The sequence below is a fragment of the Mustela putorius genome, unplaced genomic scaffold (genome assembly GCF_011764305.1).
Source record: "Mustela putorius furo isolate JIRA1106 unplaced genomic scaffold, ASM1176430v1.1 tig00003909_pilon_pilon_pilon, whole genome shotgun sequence".
NCBI lineage: Eukaryota > Metazoa > Chordata > Mammalia > Carnivora > Mustelidae > Mustela > Mustela putorius.
Genome location: NW_025422057.1, coordinates 40424407 through 40447978, shown reverse-complemented (window position 1 = coordinate 40447978; position 23572 = coordinate 40424407). Strand labels below are relative to the sequence as shown.

The following is a 23572-nucleotide window of genomic DNA, read 5'->3' as shown; positions in this document are numbered from 1 at the left end:
GTGCCAGGCAGTGGCTGAGCACACAGGAGCTGGGAATCTGTTAGTGTGCTTCTGGCTTAAGAGCAAACCACTTATTTTACTTTGATTTACTTTACATTCACTCTTTTAAAAAATTTTGTGGGTCCTTATTAAGTGCCCTTTGTGTGGCATGTGTGGGGACTAGAGAGGGGGTCGTCCCTGCCTTCATGGGCCTCCTCAGAAACCTGGGTTTTTTGAGGTTCTTTTGCTCTCACTCTCACGTAAGAGGATAGAGCAATGGTCACCTGCTTGACTCAAGTGAGGTTGATTATTAACCCTGCGGTTCTTCCTCTGGAGGAGATGTCTGGGGAGAGCACAGAGAGGAGGCAAGAGGGTGGGCTTGATGGTCAGACCAGACTTCGAAGCCAGACTCTGCCAGTTAGAAACTGTGGGGTGCCGGGCAAGTTTCTGAGTCTCTCTGAGCCTCACTCTTCGTAGCTACTACATGCAGACAATGATAGCATTTTAGGACTTCGCAGGGCAGTTTTTGCCTCTAGCAAACAGTCTCTTTTATAAGTGTGAGCTCTTTGAGCTGCCCTGTGAGTGCACTCTTCCAATCCCATGTCAGAACCTTCTCCTTCTTGGCCCTAGGAAGTGTCAGGATTTGGAAATAAGAAAGAGTAGTGCTGCCTCAAGGCACAAGGCACAAAGGCATGCCATCCACTCTGCCCCGGCCGGACGGTCAGCAGCTGTGTTTTGTTCACTGTGAATGGAAACAACCTGAGCGATAAAGTTCACTCTAGGAATCTGAGTGCCTTCCCTTTGGTGTGCAGCTCGCAGTGGGTCGTGAGGGTTTCACGGAGGTGGGAGCTGAGGAAGGTGATACGTGCACAACTTGGGTGGGTGGTCACAAACCACTCTGATAGCATCTGGTAGCCTCTGTCTGGAAGCATCAAACCAGACAGGCAAGACTCAGCTTCTGATTCCAGTCCTACCGCTTGCTGGTGGTGAAAGGGACCTGTCCCTCTGTGGGTCTGTCTCAGGCTCTGTTTCCTCATCTCTACCTTGGGAAGACTGACACTTGCCTTCCAGGCTCCAGTGAGGGTGAGCTGTACCTGGCAAGAGGGGCTGCAGGGCTGAGGGCCAGGCACAGGGTACAGCAGGTGTCCTTGGTTCCCATCCAGACTTGCACTGAAGCACCGGGCAACAGCAAAGATAGGGGAGAGAGGAACCATGTCTGAGCTTTCCCCTGGGAAAGGCAGCCTCTAAGTTGTAGGTGTTGGGAGAGCTGCACTGATTCCTGAGCTGCTAAATGGCGTTAGTGGTTTCAAGCCTAAGGAGACCAGGTGCAGGGCTGTACATGCATACCCTGCCCGGAGTCCCTTCTCACGTGCGTCTTGGCTTCACTGTGTGCTTGTTTTCTCCAGCTCTGGACAAACACCGCGGACAGCCTGGAGCTCTCCCTCTTTTCCCACCTTGCAGAAATCCTTCGATCACCAAGGTAGGCCCAGTTTTGGCAGGGTGGGGGCTAGAACTGATGGCTTCATGCTGAGACGGGGAACTGAGGGTTGCAGGACAGGCTAGGGGCTCAGCAGCCACGGCCTTCTCCCATTTCCAGAGCTCTGAGTTCCCGGCGGGCAGCATGTCTGTCTCAGACCATGTGAGCTGCTGTAACAAAATATGATAGGCATGATGGTGTATAAACGACAGAGACTGATTTCTCTAAGTTCCAGGGGCTGGAAATCCAACATCAAGGCCCTGGCAGATTTTGTGTCTGGTGAGGGTCCTGCTTCCTGGTTAAGGGCAGTCTTCTCACTATAATGTCACCTGGTGGGAGGGGCGAGGGAGTTCCCCGGGATCTCTTTTATAAAGGCACTCATCCCATCATAAGGGCCCCACTATTGTGACCTGTTTACCTCCACAAGACCATGCCTCCAAATACTATCACGTCGACAGTTTGGTTTCAGCATACGAATCCTGGGGGGATACAGACATTCAGTCTTTGGCAGTGTCCTTCCCACTGGCTCATGTATGTAAGGCAGGTCTCTCCCCTGGTGGATTTGGGCCCAGGAGGGGACTCTCCAGCTCTAACTAGCACACGCTCAGGGGCTCAACAAACAGAAACACTTCTCTGTGTCCCATTTACCTCCCAACCTATTTTCCCTCTAACGGACTCTTCTGAGTCACTTTTCCGATTGTTCAGGGCTCTTTTGGTTGCAAGTGGTAGAAATACAACTCAAACCAACTTATGGAGGGAAGGAAGGGAAGAAAAAAGGAAGGGAGGAGGGAGAGCAAAAGGAAGGTTGAGAAAGGGGATTTTATTGGCTCATAGGTTGGGCGGGGGCAGATCTTCACATGTGGCTGGGTGGCGTTCACACTGGTTCATCTGAGACCTGTCACCCGTCTTGTCCACGCTTATCTTCCATGCTGGCATCATGTGGGCAGACGGCAAGATGGCCTCCGGGCAGCTCCTCAGAGCAAATCCTCGGCCCACAGAGGTAGCACAGAGGGCTTCTTTTTTCCTTTTTGTCTCAGCAATAGGATGGGGTCTCAGTGGGCCATCTTGGGTCCCGTGGCCTGACCGAAGCATGACTTCACCTCTGCAAAGGACGGAGGGGAGTTAGAACATGGGAGGTCCCAGTCCCTGGGATCAGAATAAAGGAGAAGGGAGGCAGGAAATCCACCCTCACACCCCAACTCCTTCCTTACCTGTCAGGCCGGTCACCCCCACGGCCACCTGCCTCCTCACAGAGGGCTGTTTCAGCTTATCAGTAATGCCTTCGATGTTTTGAATAGATTTGTGACCCTTTTTTCACTCAGCCACTCCCTGGGTATCTGCTGCAAACCCGTTCCATTTCATACCCAGTTCTTCATGCTGGAAGTTCCAGAACCACAGGACAGTCTTGTGGAGAAGGAATACAGACAAACAGGCTGCTCAGTGCTGTGATAAGAAAGCACCAAACACAGCCGGAGCCTGCACATTCTCCCTGGCAGGTGGATGCATACAGACCACACACAGAACGGGCCTGGTGCTGCCCCTGTATGTATCGGGGATGTGGAGCCTGGCAGAGTTCATGCTATCAGTCCTGAAAAGACAGCTCGAGAAGGAGCCACCCACCCCACTGCCCCCTCCTTCATCTTTCTTTTTCCCTTTCCCACTTTCTTTCTTTACTGGTTTCTACAAGATGGACATTTACCCTGGGAGCTGTTTTCTTTGGGGGGAGTCGAATTTACTGGAAATTGAATTTGTGATTTTTCTAAGAAGGAGGATGCAGATGCTTGAATTCTGTCTTTCTCCCCTTTGACTCTCAGTGGCGTTCATCCACTTTGTGGTTTGGGGCGAGCAGGAAGAGCACACACCCAGACAGACTCGCCCAGGGCTCCGTGCTGTTGGGAAGTGCTCCGCGGTCACACGGAGTCTGCTGTCTTCCTTCTGAGTTTTCTGAGACCGGCATTAGTTTTCCCTGAGGCTTAGAACTTAAAAGTCAATAACTGGGGTTGTCTTTGAAGGCAGTTTCCGGGGGTGGAAGGGCACGGGAGGCTCATCCCTGAGCAGCTCTGGCACTTGGCAGACACATATTCAATGGGTGTCTGACAGCATTTTGATGAGTTGCCAAGAGAGCACTGGAGTCAGAGGGCCACAGAGCAAGCCCAGCCTAGGAAACCTTTTCAGCAGAAACACAGCAAATTTGGTTCATTCCAGTAAAAGCTTTTACTGCCTCTACTCCTGGGCTCACAGGGAAGGACCCCGGAATGCTGAGATTGCTCACCAGGCCCAGCTTATACCCAAGCTTGTCTTCCTCTTCAATGAGCCGGGCCTCACCTTCTCCAAGATCCCCACCATCATTGCCATCTTGGGCTGTCAGCTGAGGGGCCACTTCAGCATCCAGGACTTGCTCAGGTACTGTGCCAGGCTTCCCAGGGGGACAGGCAGGGGTTTGGGACTATTTCACAGCGGAATATAGGCCCCAGTTCTTTCCTGACCACACTCAACCCAGCAACATTACCCTTCAGTGTAGTGGCAGATTCCATTTCCTTAGAACCTTCTAGAAGTTCTGTTCAGGGCAGAGAGTTGAGGAAAGGGGCGGGTCTGCTAGACTCCCAGCAGGACTATGTGCTCACTGCTCCCTGGTGCTCAGACACACTTATTACGCCAATGATTCGAGAATTTCCATGAGCACAGTCATCCTCATCAGCCATTAACCCAACAGGTCTGCTATTTGCAGATTTCCCAAAGGACAGTCCCAGCTGACCTGGTATTTATCCCTTCCCATCCTCATCACTATCTGTTTTGTTGATCTGGCAGAGCCAGAGCTAACTGCTCTGATGAATCCGGACAGATTTTAGAGGTCTATGGAAATACTGCATTGATCACAGAATAACATGATTCCCCTCATACCCTCCCTTGAAACTGATTTGGGTGGATCTGGGTACAAAACTTGTATATGTGTTGAGCAAGCATGGGTTGAGCTCACCATTCAAAGTATCCTTCTCTCTCTGCATTAAGAATCGGACTGTTTGTTGTGTACACCCTCAAGCCTTCTTCGGTGAACGAGAGGCAGATCTGTGTGGATGGGGGCCTGGATTCCTCGGTGCCTGGTGAGAAGACCTTTCTCAGACACCAGTCTGAAGGCAGGGAATGAACCTTATGGCACCCCTTGAGAGCCACCTCTCATGGGGCCATTTCGTAGAGGGAAGGGTTGAGTCAAAGGAAGGGGAAGATACCCACAACTGAGCAGTTGTTCCCAAGTACAGGCTTGTGAGGTCATAGTTTTTGTGAGTAGGGTTGCAATCACATCAAATTGCATATTCTTCCTTCACAACCTGGAGTGGCTTCCAAGACCTCTAGGATAAAACTTGGTTCGCTATAGGTCAACAGATGGGATCCTTTATGATCCAGTTCCTGCTACCTTCTTGGTTGAATCTCTCCTACCCTTCCTCCCCTGATGAGCCCCAACTTCAGCGCTCTGAAGGCCCTGCACATCCTAGTGTATGATGATCTGCCCTCCAGCCATGCTTTGTCTGTGCTGTTCCCTTGGCAGTCACCCTGTTCACCCCAGTTCACCCCAGTCCCTCCTTCACCCACTGGAGGCAGAAATGCCTCTCTGGTCTCATCAAGCCAGTTAAGTCACCTCCTTTGCTTATAAAACTGTTGGGCCTACTCTAATGCACACTCTTGTGATTTGTTTCTTTAAGGCTCTTTCTTCCCAACCAGGCACAGAACAAGAGCTATGTCATGCTCCTTCTGCTAGAGGAGGTGTGAAGGGAATAGTCACTGACCACTTTGTCCTGGGCCCTCCAGATCTATGCTGTCCAACATAGAAGCCTCTAGCCACATGTGGCCACTTAAACTTATTTTAATTGATAGAAGTTAAATACAATTAAAAGTTCAGTTCCTTGGTCATAGTAGTGACATTCCAAGTACTTGCTAATCACATGAGGCTAGTGGTTACTGTATCAGACAGGGGAGATATAAAACTTTTTTTTTTTTTTTGCAAAAGATTCTATTGGAAAGTGTTACTTGATCTGGAAAAATCTCTTTTCCTTAGGTCAAACCCGAATAGTAGGAATTACTATTCCCATTTTCTAAATGAGGAAATGGAGGCTCAGGGAGATTAAGACTTTTGGGGACAGAATCCAAGTAGAGAGAAATCGGACCCCACTTCTTCAAGCTGCCTCATCAGTCCTATTTCTGCAGCATGGTTTGTGTGCCCTGAATTGGTTTGTAAAATAACTGGCTAACCAAGGGAGTGAATGAATGAATGGATAATGGGACAAAAGTAAGCTTATTTAGTCACCCCTCCTTCTTTTTTTTTTAATTTTTATTTTCAGCATCACAGTATTCATTATTTTTTCACCACACCCAGTGCTCCATGCAATCCGTGCCCTCTATAATACCCACCACCTGGTACCCCAACCTCCCACCCCCACGCCACTTCAAACCCCTCAGATTGTTTTTCAGAGTCCATAGTCTCTCATGATTCACCTCCCCTTCCAATTTCCCCAACTCCCTTCTCCTCTCTAACTCCCCTTGTCCTCCATGCTATTTGTTATACTCCACAAATAAGTGAAACCATATGATAATTGGCTCTCTCTGCTTGACTTATTTCATTCAGCATAATCTCTTCCAGTCCTGTCCATGTTGCTACAAAAGTTGGGTATTCATCCTTTCTGATGGAGGCATAATACTCCATAGTGTATATGGACCACATCTTCCTTATCCATTCGTCCGTTGAAGGGCATCTTGGTTCTTTCCACAGTTTGGCGACTGTGGCCATTGCTGCTATAAACATTGGGGTACAGGTGGCCCTTCTTTTCACGACATCTGTATCTTTGGGGTAAATACCCAGGAGTGCAATTGCAGGGTCATAGGGAAGTCAGGGAAGTCACCCCTCCTTCTTATATGGACTTCATTCTGGACTCTGCAATTCAAACTCTGTCTTTAGTGTGACATCGGCATGCTGAAGGCCTAGCTTGGAAAAGCATTGAGAAGAGGAATTGAGATTAAGTACTAAAAATCTCCACCACTCTGTTCCCAGTGCCTCCTGTAGTGCCCAGCATGTAGTAGGTGGTCAAGAAATGTTGCAGCCTATGATAATGGGAAAAAAACATTTTTCTACTAGAAGATAAATTTGACCTAATTTTTTAGGATTTTGGGGGGGGGGTGATGGGAAGCATCAAAAACATCTTCAGTTAAAGGGAACTTAAGGAACCTTTCCTGAAATTCTTTTTAAGCATTGCATAGAACTCTAGATTCGAATGCCAAACTTTGAGTCTCATCCATGGCTAAATTCCTGAGTGAACTAAGTGTTTGGTGAATACGATTGCTTACTGCGGCAAATATTATGTCTCTTTACATCCGTTTTCTCTCAAATCTGAATTTCCTTTTTTGTAGCTGGAAGCCAAACATCTGGAAAGACAATCTGGCTCAGAAACCAGTTGCTGGAGATGCTGTTCAGCGTAATATCTTCCTCCCAACTTCATCTGTCCTCTGAGTAAGTAGCTCCAGGAAGAGTGATTTGGCCTGAGCTTGCCTCCTACAGGGTGCAGTATTAAAACCTTTTCTTAATGAAAAGTTTAGCATCTCCGAGTTGTTTTTCTGCAGTGTGTTTCCTGCACCAGTCAGAAAAAAAATTATATTCTCTCCACTCAATAAAGCAGACCTTGCCCTGAGATATTCTGATGCAAATGTGCAATGGGCATGAGTAACTCAGAACAGATTTGGTATAATGACAATAAGCTCTTTTTGTCGCCATTGCTATAGTGTAATTGTTATTGTTTTGGCAGTTGTGACAAGTACTGATTTTGATGTCCTGTACTTGGCAGACAGTAGAATAGAGAAATGGTTAGCCTAAATAACATCTATCAAGGAAATGGCTTGCCAAATTCTTCTGCTATTTACTGTCAGTTTTTTAGTTATTTTTCCAAGTTGGAAAAAGAAGTATCTGCCTTCAATTAACTTCTGAAACAATGTGTAACCATAAAATCCCATTAACTCTCTCCCCCAACTGCCTGCTTTATGTCATTCATTCATGCATTCATTCATTCATTCATTCAACAACTATTTGTTGAGTACCTACTGTGTGCCAGACACTGTTCCTCACTCTGAGAATGCAGTGCTGAAGAAGTTAGTCCAGATCCTTGCTGCTGCTGAGTTGACATTTTCATGTGTATGTATTTGGGGGACATAGGAATGGGGTAGGGAATCACCCTTCAGTAAAATAGCCTTGCAGGCAGTGCTTAAAAGGTCTGCATTCCTAGACTCTAAGGATGGTAGAACTGGAAGTTGCCCTGTAGGTGAGCTAGTCCAACTCTTTCCTTTTTCATCTTTTTGAATGAGAATGTAGTGTAGCGCTTAAGCACTGGGACTCTGATCTCTAGACCTCCTGGGTTCAAAGCCCAGCTTTGCCTCCAGAGACCCTGGGGAGGTTAGTTAAACCTTCTATGCCCTCTTTTGCTCATTTATCTGAGGATAAAATTAGTGCCTGCTAAAGAAGGAAGTTAATATGTGGCTAGCCCTAAGCACAGTATCTGAGATACTATAAATATTACATAAGCTAACTGCAATGGCCATCATAATCTCAACATCATTATCCTCACCATCATCATCACCACCATCGCCACCATCATTATCGTCACCACCACCATCATCATCACCGCCATCATTATCATTATCATCCCCACTATTATCACCACTACCACCATCATCACTACTACCATCATCACCATCATCATCATCATTACCATCATTATCATCACCACCATCATCACCACCATCATCATCATCACCACCATCATCACCATCACCACCATCACCCTCATTATTTTTATCTTTCCCACCATCATCACCACCACCACCATCATTATCACCGCCATCATTATTATTACCACTATTCTCACCACTACCATCATCATCACCACTATCATCATCACCATCATCATTACCATCATTAGCATCACCACCATTACCCTTGTTATTATTATCTTTCCCACCATCATCACCAACACCATCATTATCATCATCATTACCACAGTCATCATCACCACCATTATCAACATCAAGAAAAATGACCATAGCTCATCAAGAGCCCTGCCAAAGTTATCCAGTTAGTCAAAAGAGGCAGGGATAGAAGTGAGGACAGTTTCTTGACTCCTAGTCTGGTGGCCACAGCCTCGCTCCCTAATCTAGTAGCTGGCACTGACAACATTGCCCCGTAAAGATGGGCCCAACTCTGGTTCCCAGGAGGCAGAGTCCTTTGCTGAGCTGTTACCCCTGAGGATTGGTTGCCTACCTCCCTATCCTCCAGTCCCTTCTAGCAAGTTTGTATTCTCCAAACTCATCATTTTAAGATTTTATTATTTATTTATTTATTTGACAGAGAGGGAGAGAGAAAGGGAGAGAGAGAGAGAGAGAGCACAAGCAGGGGGAACAGAGAGGGAGTGAGAAGCAGACTCCCTGCAGAGCTGGGAGCCCAATGTGGGACTCGATCCCAGGACCCTGGGATCATGACCTGAGCCGAAGGCAGATGCTTAACCATCTGAGCCACCCAGGTGCCCCTTAAACTCATCATTTTAAAATTCATTTTTGAATGTGACACTTAAACATGTATTTTGCTTAAATTCATAAATATGCATAAATATTGGACTATTCCGTTGAGATTAATTTTGACCTGTGTATTTGAAAAGGGAGTTAACCAACCATTATGTGTTTTATGTGACTGTATTGATGTAATTAGATGAGTGGCTAGTCAGACCCACTAAGTAGGAGTACTAGCGGAGTAGGGCTATCGAGAACCTGCCCATTTATTCATTTGTTGATACAGTTTCCAATTGCACTGAAAAGATTTAGCCAGCTTACACTTCAGCCTTTAATAAACATATTCAGCCATTTAACAGCAACCTTGCCAGCATTTTATTTTACCATCCTTTAAAAATATAACATGTACTTCACTAAGTAATAGCCAAGTTAACCTTAATTTTCCTCTCCTTGGTGACAAGGGAGGCTGGACATTATTTGTATCTTCTGGATGTGATCTTTGCTCACAAACTAAGATAATTTACTGCATTTATTGAACCCTGCAGGACAAAGGAAGAGATGTTTCTGAGCCTGGGGCCTGACTGGTTCCTGCTCCTCATGCAGGGCCACGTGCATCACAGCACCACCGTGCTGGGGTTGAAACTGTTGCTGCACTTTTTGGCAAGCCCCTCCCTCCGCGGGCGATTTAAAGATGGCCTGTGTGCAGGATCCTGGGTGGAGCGCAGCTCGGAGGGTGTGGACATTGTGATAGGTGAGTGTGCAGCCTTCTCCAGGAGGTTCTTCTCCCACCTCATCCTAGGCTGCGAGTGAGGACCTGCCAGGCTCCTTCCTGCTTGGGGCCTTCACAGCTCTTGCAGTAGGATCACCTTGACCCCTGAACCCCATAAGCCCCAGTCGCTTCCTACTTCCTGGTCAGGATCCTCTTTTGTCCTCACTGCTTTCCAGATGCTGGGGGCTTCCTTTTATTCCTCAAAAGTTCCTTAGCCCTTTTCCTCTTCCTGAGATGTTTCTCCCAGCCCACAACACTGGGAAGGCTCTCCTGGCTAGTGTGGGTCCATCTTCTAGTCTCAGTTCAAATGTCGCTTCCTCCAGGAGAGGAGGGTTCCACCTGAATTAGGGCACCTCTGTTATATTGCTTTTTTTTTTTTTAATGGTTCTTGTCACAATTCACAAGCATCTATTCGTTTAGGTATTTAATTCCTTAATGTCCCTCCCTCTTGCTACATTCTAAGTACTTGGTGAGGGTCTGGGGTTCTGTATATTTTGTTGAAATGCTATGTCCCTATTGTTTAGTATAAAGTTGCCCTACTGCCTCTAAGATAGTAGGCACCAAATAAGTATCTGTTTTTGAATAAATGAAGGAAGGAAGGAATGTGTATGTCAGGAATAGGAAAAGGAACTCTTTTGAATACTTTCTTATGCCCGTGCACGTATGACATATCTTTCTATCTGGCATTTCTGTGGGATGGGTAGGTGGCAGGGAATTCCTTTGCCCTATTCCCACCTTGACCAGAAGCAATAGCAGTTGTTCTCAATTCGATTTTGTGCCCCTTCCACCTGATCAACAGATAACCTGAAGAGCCAGACCCCCACGCCTGACCAGAGCCCCTGCCTGCTTCCTGGGTTCCGCGTCCTGAAGGACTTTCTGGGCCACCATGTGCATATTCCAGAAGTCTACCTCATTGTGTCCACCTTCTTCCTGCAGACGCCACTTACAGAGCTGACGGATGGGCCCAAAGTAGGTTCTTGGAGTGCCCCCGGGATGGAGTGACCCACCTGCTTTTATGATCCCATGTGACCAAGGCACTTCCTTAAGATTCTCTACCCCTGCCTCCATCCACATCCTCCAACTTGTGTTGCGTTTGACCCACTTCCTTGCCTCGCACTGCTACCCCCTTGGCTAGTTCTTCAGATCCCCTGAGCTCCTGGGCCTCTGCCTCCCACCCTCCCTGACAGCAGGTCTGGGTTTTAAGTCTTTCTCCTTTTGGGCATGGCTAGAGAAGTCACATGATGATGGGAGTGACACGGGGAGGTGAATGCTGCCACCGCAGAATTAGAGCCTCGGGTTATGCCTTTTGAAAAAGCATGTCTCTTTACCTTAGCCAGACCCCTCAGTTCCCCTGCATTTTAGTGTCAGCCATATATGCTATCAAGTCTCCCCCCCAAAGCTGCTCTGTGCTCAGATGACTCACCTCACAGTGGGAGTGGAGGATCCCGGAAGGGCATTGTCTTGACACCCCACTTTCTACCACCTATTTATGCCATGACCCTCTTCATCACCTTCTCTCTATTGTCGCTGGCAAAGGCTGATGGATTCCTTCCACCCCTTTCCTGAGCGACCAGGGGTTAACCCTTTCTCCTGTATTTCCAGCCCCTCCCTTTCTACGGACTCTTTCCTCATAGACCATAAATACGTGACCTGTGTCTCCACCTAAATGCAGAAGCTGCCCCCTTGACACCCACTCTTGACCAACTGCTGTCTTACTTATCCTCCTCTGTCCTGCTTTAGCCAAATTTCTCCGGAGAGGAGCCTACACTTAACTAGGTATAGCTTCTCACCAAACAGCCCTTCACTCATTCATTTGCACCACATCCAAGGCTTCATGAGCTCCCCTGATGGATGGGGTTCCGACTCCACAGCCGGCATCAGGGCCCTCTGCCACTGGGGCCCTCACTTTTCTCTCCAACCCACTTTGTTCCCTTGCCCACCCTTGGTGCTGTGAGCCTCCTTAGTCACCTCTCCAGTAAGACCAGCTGCTGTGTGCTTGCCTCCCCTGTGCCTTTAACGAGCTCTTACTCCCATGTCCCCTGCCTGCTGAGGGGGTGGATGGACTCTCATCACTCAGCTCAGATTCCGCCTCCTGCTCAGATCCCTGGACAGGGGGACTCATTCTATCCCATGTGCCTTAGCATTTCCTGTCAGTGGCACTGACATTGTTATGTGATTTCCTCTCTCTTCAGCTACTGAGCTCCTCAGGTGCAGACCCTACTTCTTACTCACCTTCCTGGGTGCCTGACAAATAGCAGATTCAGAAAATTGTTTCTCAGTCTCAACTGAGTGGAGTTAAACTGCCCTGAATTGAAAGTGGGGGAGGGGCTTGGCTCTGTAAACTGAAGGCCAGAAAATCTACCTCTCTTGACATCCTTATATTTGACCTATCTAAATCTTGATATATGCTAATAGTATTAGAGATCCACACTTCAAAATAAAATTCTTAATATGCTGTGCTAAGTTCACCGAAACCGTGTATTTCTGTTTCTTCAGGAACGTATCATAGGGAACAAACATCTCCTCAATGTCAGGATGTTTTACATATTTTATTTCACTTGATATTTATAACCATCCCATGGGGAAGAGAATGTAATTTTCATTTTATAGAGGAGGAAACTGAGTTTCCAAGAGGCTTCAGAGCTTGCATAAGCCCAACTTTTAAAGAGGCAAAGTCAGAGCGCCCTGGTAGCCAAGCCCTGTGTTCCCTCTGCTACACTCGGCACCTTCCTCAAAGCCTTTGAACTCTTCTTATGTCCTCTGTAGTCTCACTTACAAAAATTCATGACAGTCGATTGGGATCGCAAACCAAATGGAAGAGCTGAAGTCAAGGTGAATCACTGGTGGGTTAGCAGCATCTTCTCGGAGCCATGTACTTCCCTTATGCACCACCAAGCGGGCTGACGTTCTCCACATGGACCAGCCACCTAGGCTGTCTGCACAGCTACTGTGCTGTTTGCCTTTCCCACTCAGGCCCTCTGGAAAATACAGTGTGCTGGCTGGAAAGCCGGTCCCCTTGGTGTGCCTCCAGTGGTCTCTCTATAGCCCCTGCCCCCTCTTTCAGGATAGCCTGGATGCCATGCTCCAGTGGCTCCTGCAGAAGCACCACAATGAAGAAATCCTCCGGGCTGGGCTGTGCACTGAAGGTGTCCTGCTGCTCCTGGAAATGCTGAAAGCCACCATGAGCCAGGTGAGACCCATCCCCCCCACATTTCATGAGGAGGTTCTGATGGGAAGACAAATCTTGAAGAGTCACCTTGACTTTTTCCAGCAGTTTCCCTTGCTGATAATTAACAAGTGTTATTCAGAATGCTTGGTAGAAGAGGCCAGGTGGGTTCCCCAGCCTAAATGTCCTCAGTAGAGTTTACGCACTCTTGCCAGAGAACATCTATTTTCCATTTGTTTACATATTTGAGTTTCTCACTGGGAGATTTAATGCTTTCAGTTAGGGGAACATTTCTGAGCAACTGCTTTAGGTCAGGAGCTTCAGGGGACTGGTAGGAGGTGGAAAGGGGCCTCTTTCCTCAAGAAGCTCACCTCCGCCATGACAAGTGGGCCTCACACATGGGTAAGCTGTGAGGTAGAAACCTGTTAGAGAAGACAGATGCCACCAACCACATACGTGACATGGAGAGCCATTAACTCAGGACTTCAGGGTCCTCAAGAGGCAGGTGGAGAGGTTATTTTTGACATGGAGGCAAGTGTGAGGGGTGAAGTCCCCCTGTGAATGGGAGTAACTGTGAGCCAGATCAACAAGAATTTGCATGGGAGGCTGAAAACTTCTGACTTCATTCTATAGACCCCAATGGTGACTGGAGGCTTCATTCTGTGTGGGGAAACCTTATCGCTTCTATAAGACAATGCATGTTTACCTTTACAACTTTAACCAAAGAGGAAGATAGAAAGTAAAAATCACTTGAAACACACCCATGCAGAGATAACCGCTGTGAACCTCAGGGGAATGTTCTTCCAGACACCTAGGATTATACCGTAGCCTTACAGAGGGGCCACATAAACCCCTCTTGCCTTTTTTTCTCAACACGTTGTTGGGAATTATCTATATTTGTACATGGAAATTTATGTTGTTTTTCAGAATGTTCATTGTTATAAAAACTCTGTAAAGAACTTTCTTGAGCAGATATCCTTTCTCTGTAGTTTGATATTCTCCTTAGTGTGAATTCTGGATTTTGGATAGTGGGTCAGTCAGTGACCTTCATGTGTTTTCTTTTGGATGCACTTCTCAGGAAAGTTGCATTAGACATTATACATACACGTCCCTACATCTAATCTACGTCCCACCATCCTGTATGGGAGTCCCCAGCGCAGTCCTCACAGCCCCAGCTATGGGGTCTTTGCTTTTGACCCAGTTTAAGTGTCACATCTGTAATTCCCCAGATAGCCATTTTATGTTTGACATTATAATGTAAATGTTTGGTCTTATAATAATAATAATAATTATTATTATTTTTTTACTCCTCTCAGCAGACTATACGTTTTCTTTGTTTTACCTGCTTTCATGTTATTCAATTTTTTTTTTTTTTTTTGCTTTTTCAAAATAACCTTTACTGGTTAGAAGGGTAACAAACTCTTTATGCTGCAAACTGGAGATACGTATTTTTTCAGGCACCCAACTCCGAAATTAATTGAACATTAGGTCTGTAATGGAACCATGAGTAAGCTTTCCAAAGAAGGAAAGTATACAGTTCACATGCTCTGACTAGGACATAACAAAATGAAGTGTATAACAATAATAAAAAACAAAAAGTCTAACCACATTCACGAAATATGAGTCAAGAGGTCTTTAAAACTGCAATCACATTAATTCTAGAAAGCAACAGCAACAAAAAAATGAAGATGCCAAATATTAGAATCTTAGAACTAGACAGGAAAATAATCGGGAGATATATCCAAAGTTGGTTGTTTAAATCAACCCACAAGTCCTCAGCTCCTTATGTAGTCAGAGGGTGTGGGGTAAAGAGAGCATGGGTTACACATACAGAAGAGAAGGGAGAAATAATCATACAGAAAATTAAATGAATTTAAAAAGGCCATTTATGCAAACTGAATAAAATATTACCTAAACAAGATCAAAGAGACATTTGAGATTCTAAACAAGGCAATAATGAAAAAAAAATGGAGCCCAAGAGTTTCATAAGAGCAACTTAAATAATACAAGAATTATGGATTTAACATCTTCTTGAATAAAAAGAAAGGAGAAGAGTATTTTTTTATCATAATACTGATAACAAAACCTGACAAACATAAAACAAAAAGAAAACTGCAGCCCACTATTATTTATAAATATGCACTCAAAATCATAAGTAAAATATTTATAAACAGAATAAGGAAGTGCACTGAGAGATTAACAGAGGGACTCAGTGAGCTCTTTGCAAAAATGCAAGAAATCTATTGGTGCAATTCATCATAGGTAAGTGGCTAAAAGAAAAAAACACCTAATTACATGTTAAAAGAGTATATCATAAAAATTAAATACATTTTTGTTTTTAAAAGGAGAAAAAATTGTGATCTGTACTTTCTTAGCATAATCTCTCTCTCTCTCTCTCTCTCTCTCTCTCACACACACACACACACACACACACACACACACACACACATTACAGCCAGATTGCCTGGGTTCAGTTCCTGGCTTTGTCACTTATCTGTTGGGTAACCTTTGGCAAGCTACCCGACCTCTCTGTGCCTCTGTCTTCCCATCTGTAAAATAGGTGTAAATGTAGAGAGTGGTCGTGAGGGGAGAAGAGGAATGTGTGTGAAGCCCTGTAACAATGCCTGCACATATTAACCCCTTCCCCAACTGGTGACTAGTATCCTGGGCTAACCCACAGACTTAGGTGTCTACAATTTAGGTGTCCTGCTGACTATCTCAGAAAGCCTTCGATTTCAGATCCTCTGGCTCCCCTGCAGTCGCCAGCCACATTCCCATGCTCAGCCTCTCATGAAGTGTGCCTTCAGCCCCCAGGAGGCTCTGGAGATGACGCCTGGGAACAGTCATTCCCTGCCAGCGTGCTGCATTTCCTTGGCTGTGTGCACAGCACCTACCCCCAGGATCCTGCCTGGCGAGCCCCGGAGTTCCTCCAGACGTTGGCTGCAGTCACCTTCCCTCTGGGGACCCACAAGGTAGGACATTTCACTGCCCTGCCCAGTGAGAGCAGGGGTGAGCATTATCATGCTTCAAGACCAAAGGGTAACAGTCCTCCTTAACCCCACCCCAAATTAAAATGCATTTTAAGGCAACTTGGCTGAAACATTAAGTAAACAACTTGGGTAATTTTCCTTTTCTTGGCTGAGATGCAGCTTGAGTCGTCCTTCAGCTCTGAGATTCAGTAATTTTTGGAGTGGTCCGGAATCTCAGTAATGAGAAATTTGATGGCGGACCAAGTCCAGTTCTGTATGGAATATTCACGCTGCTAATGTGAGCCAACAAATTCCATCCCAGGAAACCAGTGGCCCACACCCCTGACAGGAGACATGGAATACGAAGTGTCCTATCTTTGGGGATCACGCCTCTCATCCTGTTTGCAGGCCCGGGACTCTTTGCAGTCAGAGGGTTTGCTGAGGCCCAGCTTAGAGCCAGACAAGCCAAGGTTGGGAGGGCAGAGGGCCGACTGGGTCCTGAGGACGTGATGTGAGTGTGGGCCACAGGAAGAGAGGCCCAGCGGGCCAAGCGGGCTTGGTGGGCTGGGAGCATGTGGCCAGTGAGAAGAACAGGTGAGGATGGTGGGAAGGGCAGGTGAAGGAGAGGAAGGCAGACATCCCCCATCACCCCTACCACAGTGCAGTAGGAAGCTGAGACCCCAACAGGGAGGCTGAACCTGTGACACGTGTCTGCAAATCCATAACCACGGCTAAAGGAACATGTTAGAAGGCACGCAGTGCTATGGGGGAAGGTTCAGAAGCCGTGCTGTGCACAGTGTGGGCATGCAGTATTTGTTCTGTAATTCTCGGCTCAACAACCAAATGGATAGAACCAATGTGTTCATTCAGCTCCTCTTTTCTAGAAGTGTGTTCATGGTGATAGCTCCCGTCAGCTGAACACCTGGAGGGTCCTGAGCCTGGTGCTTTATCTGACCCGAGCAGGACCCTAAGCAGGTGGTTTCTGAAAGGGGGACAGTAAGCTCCAGAGAGGCCAAGTGGGGCCGAGCAATTTCTGCTGCATGTCGTGGGCCGTAAGACCCATCTCACAAAACGTTTGAGAGAAGGAAATAGGCCAGAGTTTATGTGATTCATGAGTGACAGAACCAAGATTGAAACCTCACTCTCTCACCCCAAGGCCCAGTTCCTTTCCATCAGTCAGTTTAAAATAAAATTAAATGGCCAAATAAAATTCAAGTAATTGGTTTTAATGAATAAACTAAGCATAAAGACTAGAAGATTTGCAAAAAGATAAAATGGTTTGTTGGGTTGATATGAACTAAAAGAACATACTGGAAAAGTAGGTGTTAAAAAAAAAAAAGATGCAGTAAAAAGCAAAGAAAATCACTGTGGGCTGCACTGGAGGGGTGGTGGGTGGGACAGAGTCCAGGCATCCCTGGGCCAGTCAGAGAGGAAGGACAGTCCTACAGGCTGTCCCTCATCATCCCCCACACTAGGGCCTCTGGAGGGGACCAGGACCCTGAAGTCTGTGGTCTGACATCCTTCGTCCAGAGCCCCACCTTAACTCCTACACCTGCAGGCCAGGCTCGCCATCTGCTGAGCCGGGGTTCCAGCCGGCTGCCTGCCCGCAGCCCACTCCCTGACCCAGGGCTCTTCCTCCTCACACTCAATGGTTCCTGCTGGGGGCAGGCCTGGCCCAAAGTCACCTCCTCAGTGACTGCAGAGGAGCCAAACCCTGTCTTGAGACTCCTGGCTCCGGTTTCAAAACGCTTATCCCCACACCTCTTAGCCTTGTCCCAGCTCCAAGTCAGCTTCAAAAAGCCTTTGTTGCAAAGAAAACGCGACAGGCCCTCTTGATGCAGAAGGCTGGTGGCCAAAAGGCTTCGATTTGCTGTAAATATATATGGCATCTTTCCAGTCAAGTCCACACGGAGCTAATTAATGCAGTCACCACCTCCCTAGGTGCCATTAAATTCATTTTATGGCTTAATTAAGAACGGCTGCATTAATTTTATGAATGAGCAAAGGGAGGTGCCGACAGATGAATGTGCATGGAAAGTTCATGGGCCGGGAGTCAGGAGCCCCTGGCCGTGTGTCCTTGGGTGTGTCATTTGGTCTCCCAGCATCCCCATGTCCTCCTGGATGTATCTGGGCTGACAACCTCTGCCTCACGGATCTCATATTTTTATAAACATAAAAATGAGAAAGTGAAGGCCAAGGTGCTTCTGGGACTTGGATGCTAGGCCTCGAGGAAGTCCGCCTTGTCTCAGCAGGTGGTCCTGTCTGTCAATGTCAGCAGGCCCTGGCAGGCAGTAAAGGTGAGGGCTCCCCCAGGAGGTGAGGACAGGCTGTCTTGCACACAGCCCATGAGGCCAGGCATCACCGTATGCACTGCTCATCACTGACCACTGCAGGCCTCTCTTGCTCTGTGCTCAGCCTCTTTCCCTGGCTTCTGCCTACCTCGTGTTCAGAGACCACAGTGGGCCCCCCGATGAGCAGTGAGACTCTGGGCAAGTGGCCTTCTTCCTCAGAGCCTCGATTGCCTTCCATGTTAGTGGGTTTGATAAGAATTCCACCTGTGCACATCTCAGAGATGGTCACAAGAGTGCCCTGAGGCAGGTGGGGCCACTCATGTTGGCGTTCTCTCATCTTGGAGGAGCCCATGACTCAGCCTGTCCAGAATGCCAGTAGCCCCGGGGTGGAAGCTGAAGGTGACGACATTGCAGAGGGTCCACAGGCTCCTGCCAAGTCACATCCCACGCGGAAGCAGCTGAGGGAGTTCATGCAGCGACTGCTGAGGGACTCCTTGCTGGCAGCCTCCAACCCCAAGCAGTGGCTGCCCCTGGAAGTGCTCTTGGAGGTGAGCTGGAAAGGGTGTTCTGGGGTTGTGTTTTGTGGGAGAGGCCTGGGAGGACATGGCACCGCAAGGCTGGGGGGTTCCCAGGGAGACCTGGGAGCTGATCTCTCTGGAGAGCTCACCTCGGCCTGCAGATGTCAGCCAGCTGGGGGTTGAGAACGTCTGCTGGGACTGCCATGATATGGTGGGAATGGCAGACCCTTGCATGGCAGGGAGCTCACCAAGTAGCATTTGGAGAGATGGGCGAGGGCAGAGCTTAGACAGGTCCTAAAGAAGCAGAGCCTAAAGCAGGGATTTTATGGAAATTATCTGGGGGCTGTATTCTCAGAGAAGCAGGAAAGAGCAGCAGAGGGGGACAGGGGAAAAGCAAGCTAAGCAATGGTCTCCTGTGGGTCCTCCACCCAGGAAGTGGGCTTCACCTCCCTGATGAGGGGATTTCATTAGCCAAGGGCAATGCCCTGGGGAAGGGGCAGTTGTGAGCTGCAGGCTGCCCACACTCCCGGCAGCTGTGGTATTAGCATACGGGGCACACAGAAGGCTTGATGGCATGAGGTTGATGTGATGGCTGTGTGGCCACTCTCTTAGTCCCCAATGTGTTTCCAGGCATCTCCACACAATGCCACCAGCCAACAGAAGCGAGACTTCCAGTCTGAGGTCCTGCTTTCCACCATGGAAATATTTCACATGCTGAATGGAGGCAATGTACCCATGCTCAGAGGTGAGTAGGGGTGACCTTCTTCTCCTTTATGACACAGAGCTTCTGGCAACTGAACAGGAAAACCTGCCCCTGGCTCACAGGGCTGCAGGGCCTCTTGGGAGCCACAGAAGCTACCCTCTACCTCCAAGTCAGTTCTTCCACAAATCCACAAAGAGAGCTCACCAACACTACCTAGAGGCTCTAAGGAAGGCATGGTGACCTTCTCCATGACACCCCTGCCATTACTGGACCACTCAGAGACAGAAAGCCTCTGAACCCAAATCCACTCTCCTCTGGTTTCAGTAAGATTGGCCTCTTCCCTTGAGTCAAGATGGCAGCTAGAATTTAACATTCTTCTGCTCAGCATCTTGTTCTCTGCCCCCAAGACTGGGCACAGCCAGGGTTTCTTCAACAGAAGACCCTGGATGAAGATGATGCCATTGCCTCTAAGAAGTTGAGATTGAAGATGCCTTCAGAATGCCTAGGTCTGGGGAGCCGTACCTTCCCCACAGAACTACACTAACATTTTCTCTGTGGTTTCTGAGCCATGGAATCCTTAGTGACATGGCTCATCTTTCAGACTCTTCCTTGCCCCACAGCGTGGCAACCCTGACTTTTGGTCTTTCTTGGAGAGCATCTGCAGGGCAGGAAGGTAGCGCAGTGAAAAGCATTAAGCGGGTGGTCCCATTTCTGCTCTGGGCTCTATCACTAGATGGCCGTGTGACTCGGGGCAGGTGCCTGCAGTTGTGAGTGAGGATGGCGACTGTGGCTAACTCAGAGGGCTCTCACAAGGATTAGCTGAGATCATCACATCCCCTCTGCACACAATGCCTGCCATGGTGGTGAGCGCACACCGATCAACTTTACAGCTTTACCTTCTGTTCCCTGTAGCCACAGGGCCTTGGGTCACCATGACAGCCTCCCCATTCACCTTAGGCCTTAAGTGCTCCTCCACCCACCTTCCAGATGCATGGTGGAAGAAATGCTGCCCCCGGTTTGCCTTCTCCACACTTGGTTTATGTCACTGACAAAATTGTTCAAGACTAACTTAGCTTTGAAAAGCATGTGTATTCACTGGGCACATACTGTGTATAAGACCCCATTTTCCAGCAACAGAGTATACAGAAGGTTACACTCAGGTATACAGAAATGAGTAAGCTGTGGTTGGTTGCCACAAGGGACTTGGAGACTGTTGTGGAGAGAAGGCTATTCAGACTCTGATGATTTCTCAGATGTGGTCTATGTCCTTACGATGCCCTCCCCGTCCCCCAGGCAGTAAAGAGCCTCAGCCAAATGCAGAAGCTGCTGCTGCTCCTTCACTTGCAAACATCTCCCACTTCACCCAGAAGCTGGTGGAGAAACTGTACAGTGGGATGTTCTCAGCAGACCCCAGACACATTCTTCTCTTCATCACAGACCGCATCGTGGTGGTGAGAACCTTGGGCTGGCCATGGTGGTGGTGGCGGTGTGGGGGGGATCTCTGCTGACCCACCAAGTGTCTGTATGACTCACTGTTGGCTGTCCTTCCTGGAAATTGATTCTGAGAGGGGTGGGAGGAAGGAGGAGGACCTATATGGCCCAGGTAGTACCTGGCGGATATTGCGTGCCCTTCAGGGCTCTTACCTCAGGCTCCTTGAGAGCCGTCTTGGGAAGTGGGAGCAGCACCCCCCCATGCTAGCATCTGAGCTCTGTCCCCTCCTAGACTCTACACCCCCACGTTAGTTTTTATTGTGGTTATTGGTTTAATCTTTGTTATTGTTATTCCCCATCAACAAAGGGTCAAAAAGTTCCTTATGTCCAATAGGCCTATTTCATTTCATTCTTTATATGCACCTATGGGTCATATTTGGGCCTTCCTGCAGTTTTCATGAGTATTTTTTCCCAGCCCGATTATTCCTGCATATGCTCTCCATCTCTCCCCAGATCAGTCTACATACACATCCAGGCAAGCAAATGTATGCCTGTAGATACACCTTCAGATGTAAGTTTGTATGTACATGTGTGCACATTTTTTATTGTACATGTGTACACACACACACACACAGAATCACACAATCTCCAAATTCTGGAGAGGAACCCTTTACTTTGTCCTCATCTTCCTTTCTAGAGACTTTTCCTGACAAGTGGCCATTGGCTCTTTCTTTGAACCCTCCCTGTCTGAGGAGCTCATGCTGGTGTGAGACGGTCCCAGCCAGTGGGGCACCTGTGATTGCTGGAAAGCTGAAATCTGCCTCCAGAAACTCCCACCAGTGGTTCTCGGCTTGCCTTCTGCAGCAGAACCCAGGGGAGTCCCTCTCCTTCCTCTTCACACCTCCTAGAGTGGTAGCATGACAGAATATTGCTGTCTGTGGAGCTACCTGCAGACCCCAGGACAGGGCCTTGACATAGTTCCTAGGGTGATAGTCCGAATGTATTCAGATGCTCCCTCTAGAATAGCCCCAAGATGGGAGAAATATGCCTTGTTGACTCTGAGGGGATTAGAATCAGATTCTTACAAAGTTGCGTAGAGAAATGAAAGTAACCATAGAGCTTCCGTCTTGGTTCGGGCCATAATGACAGCACCACAGACTGGGTGATTAGCCAACAAACATTCTTTCTCATGGTTCTAGAAGCGGATGAGTCCAAGGTCAAGATGCCCACAGATCTGGTGTCTGGGGAGGGCTCTCTTTCTGGTTTGCAGATGGCCATCTCCTCACTATGTCCTCATGTGATGGAGAGAGAGGGGACACAAGCTCTTTATTGTCTCTTCCCATAAGGCCACTCATCCCACCATGAGGGCTCCATCCTCATGACTACTTACCTCCCAGAGACCCTGTCTCTAAGTGCCATCACCGTGGGAAGCTAGGTTTTCAACATAGGTGTTTCCGGGGGGGGCGGGTAACATTCAGCCCACATCAGCTTTCCTGTGGTCAAAGCAAACACTCAGAGCTAGCATCAAAGAATGAGTACACCCTGGGGCTGATGTGCCTTCAGGGGGACGCCAGGCCAGACTCTGCTCTGCACATATCTGCCATCCTTCTCTCCTCGCTGCCTTTGACTCTCACAGATCTTAACTTCAGGTTGATAGTTGTGACCTATCTGAGAGGCAAGACAGGATGATGATTAAAAACACAAATCCCAATTTCCGGCATATTTAAATAAAACTTAAATTCATGGGCATAAACACATTCATTACCTATGCAATTCTAAGAGAGCAATCTATGACTAACAGATGATCTTCTGAATAGAGAAATATTTTGTACATAATTTTGGGCTATGGATTCTTTTAAAAAAATTGTAAATGTATTTTTATTGAGCTATAATTGACCTATAACATTGTATAAGTTTAAGTTGATACATTTATAGATTGCAACAGGATAAGCATCATAGTGTTTGTTAATACCTCTATCAAATCACATAATTATCATTTCTTTTTCGTGGTGGGAACAATTAAGACCTAGTCTCTTAACACCTTTATTTATTTATGTCTATCTATTTATTTATTTATTTTTCTTAGCCCCTTTAAAGTTTATAGGACAGTGTTATTGTCTATAATCACTATGCTGTGCATTAGATCTCTAGGACTTTTGTTGTCTATTAGATACAATGAAGCCAAATAGATGGTTGGACACACCAGTGTTACAGCTACCAGTCAGGACCATCTGCCTCCCCCTCTAAGTTTCTCATGTACAGAAATTTGTTGGCCTCCCATCTACTTTAGATGATATGGTGGCTATGAGCATGACTCAAGTGTCTGGGGTGGGTTTGACCTTTGCTGACCACTGAACCTCTCTGACCCTCAGTCTTTTTATCCCTTAAGTGGGATAATCTTAGTGCTTACTTCATGATGTTATGATGTTTAAATGAGGCAATGCATGTAAATCAATGCAAAAATACTTGCTAGGATAACTGGAATATTGTAAACACTCTAGACATAACTACTATTAATAGTTAATAATATGTTAAAAAATTAGACACTGTTATTAGCATGTTCTTATATTTTGAGTATCAACCACATTATCAGCATTTTAGAAATTTCGGGTTCATGTCTATTTTTATAATATGGGGGTCGTCAACTTTTAATTTCTTTTCTTTTTTAAATTTTTTAATTTTTAATTTTAATTTTTTAAAAACATCCTCTTCCGCACAAGTGTTTGATCA

The 23572-nt window shown here is 47.2% G+C and overlaps 1 protein-coding gene across 5 annotated transcripts in view; it reads left to right on the top strand.

The window, feature by feature from the left end:
• Window positions 1-23572, top strand: part of WDFY4 (WDFY family member 4) — a 268674-nt gene that overhangs the window by 105374 nt on the left and 139728 nt on the right. For 4 of the 5 annotated variants that reach the window (XM_013063131.2, XM_004765845.3, XM_004765846.3 and 1 more), the window contains exons 25-35: window positions 1386-1459; window positions 3698-3859; window positions 4466-4557; window positions 6854-6953; window positions 9541-9746; window positions 10564-10733; window positions 12829-12954; window positions 15738-15902; window positions 18535-18738; window positions 19339-19453; window positions 20705-20862. In XM_013063131.2, the coding sequence (XP_012918585.1) occupies window positions 1386-1459; window positions 3698-3859; window positions 4466-4557; window positions 6854-6953; window positions 9541-9746; window positions 10564-10733; window positions 12829-12954; window positions 15738-15902; window positions 18535-18738; window positions 19339-19453; window positions 20705-20862 (1572 nt within the window). Of the gene's footprint in view, window positions 1-1385; window positions 1460-3697; window positions 3860-4465; window positions 4558-6853; window positions 6954-9540; window positions 9747-10563; window positions 10734-12828; window positions 12955-15737; window positions 15903-18534; window positions 18739-19338; window positions 19454-20704; window positions 20863-21539; window positions 22636-23572 lie in introns of those variants that run through there. The other variant, XM_045068823.1, reaches the window with a different exon arrangement.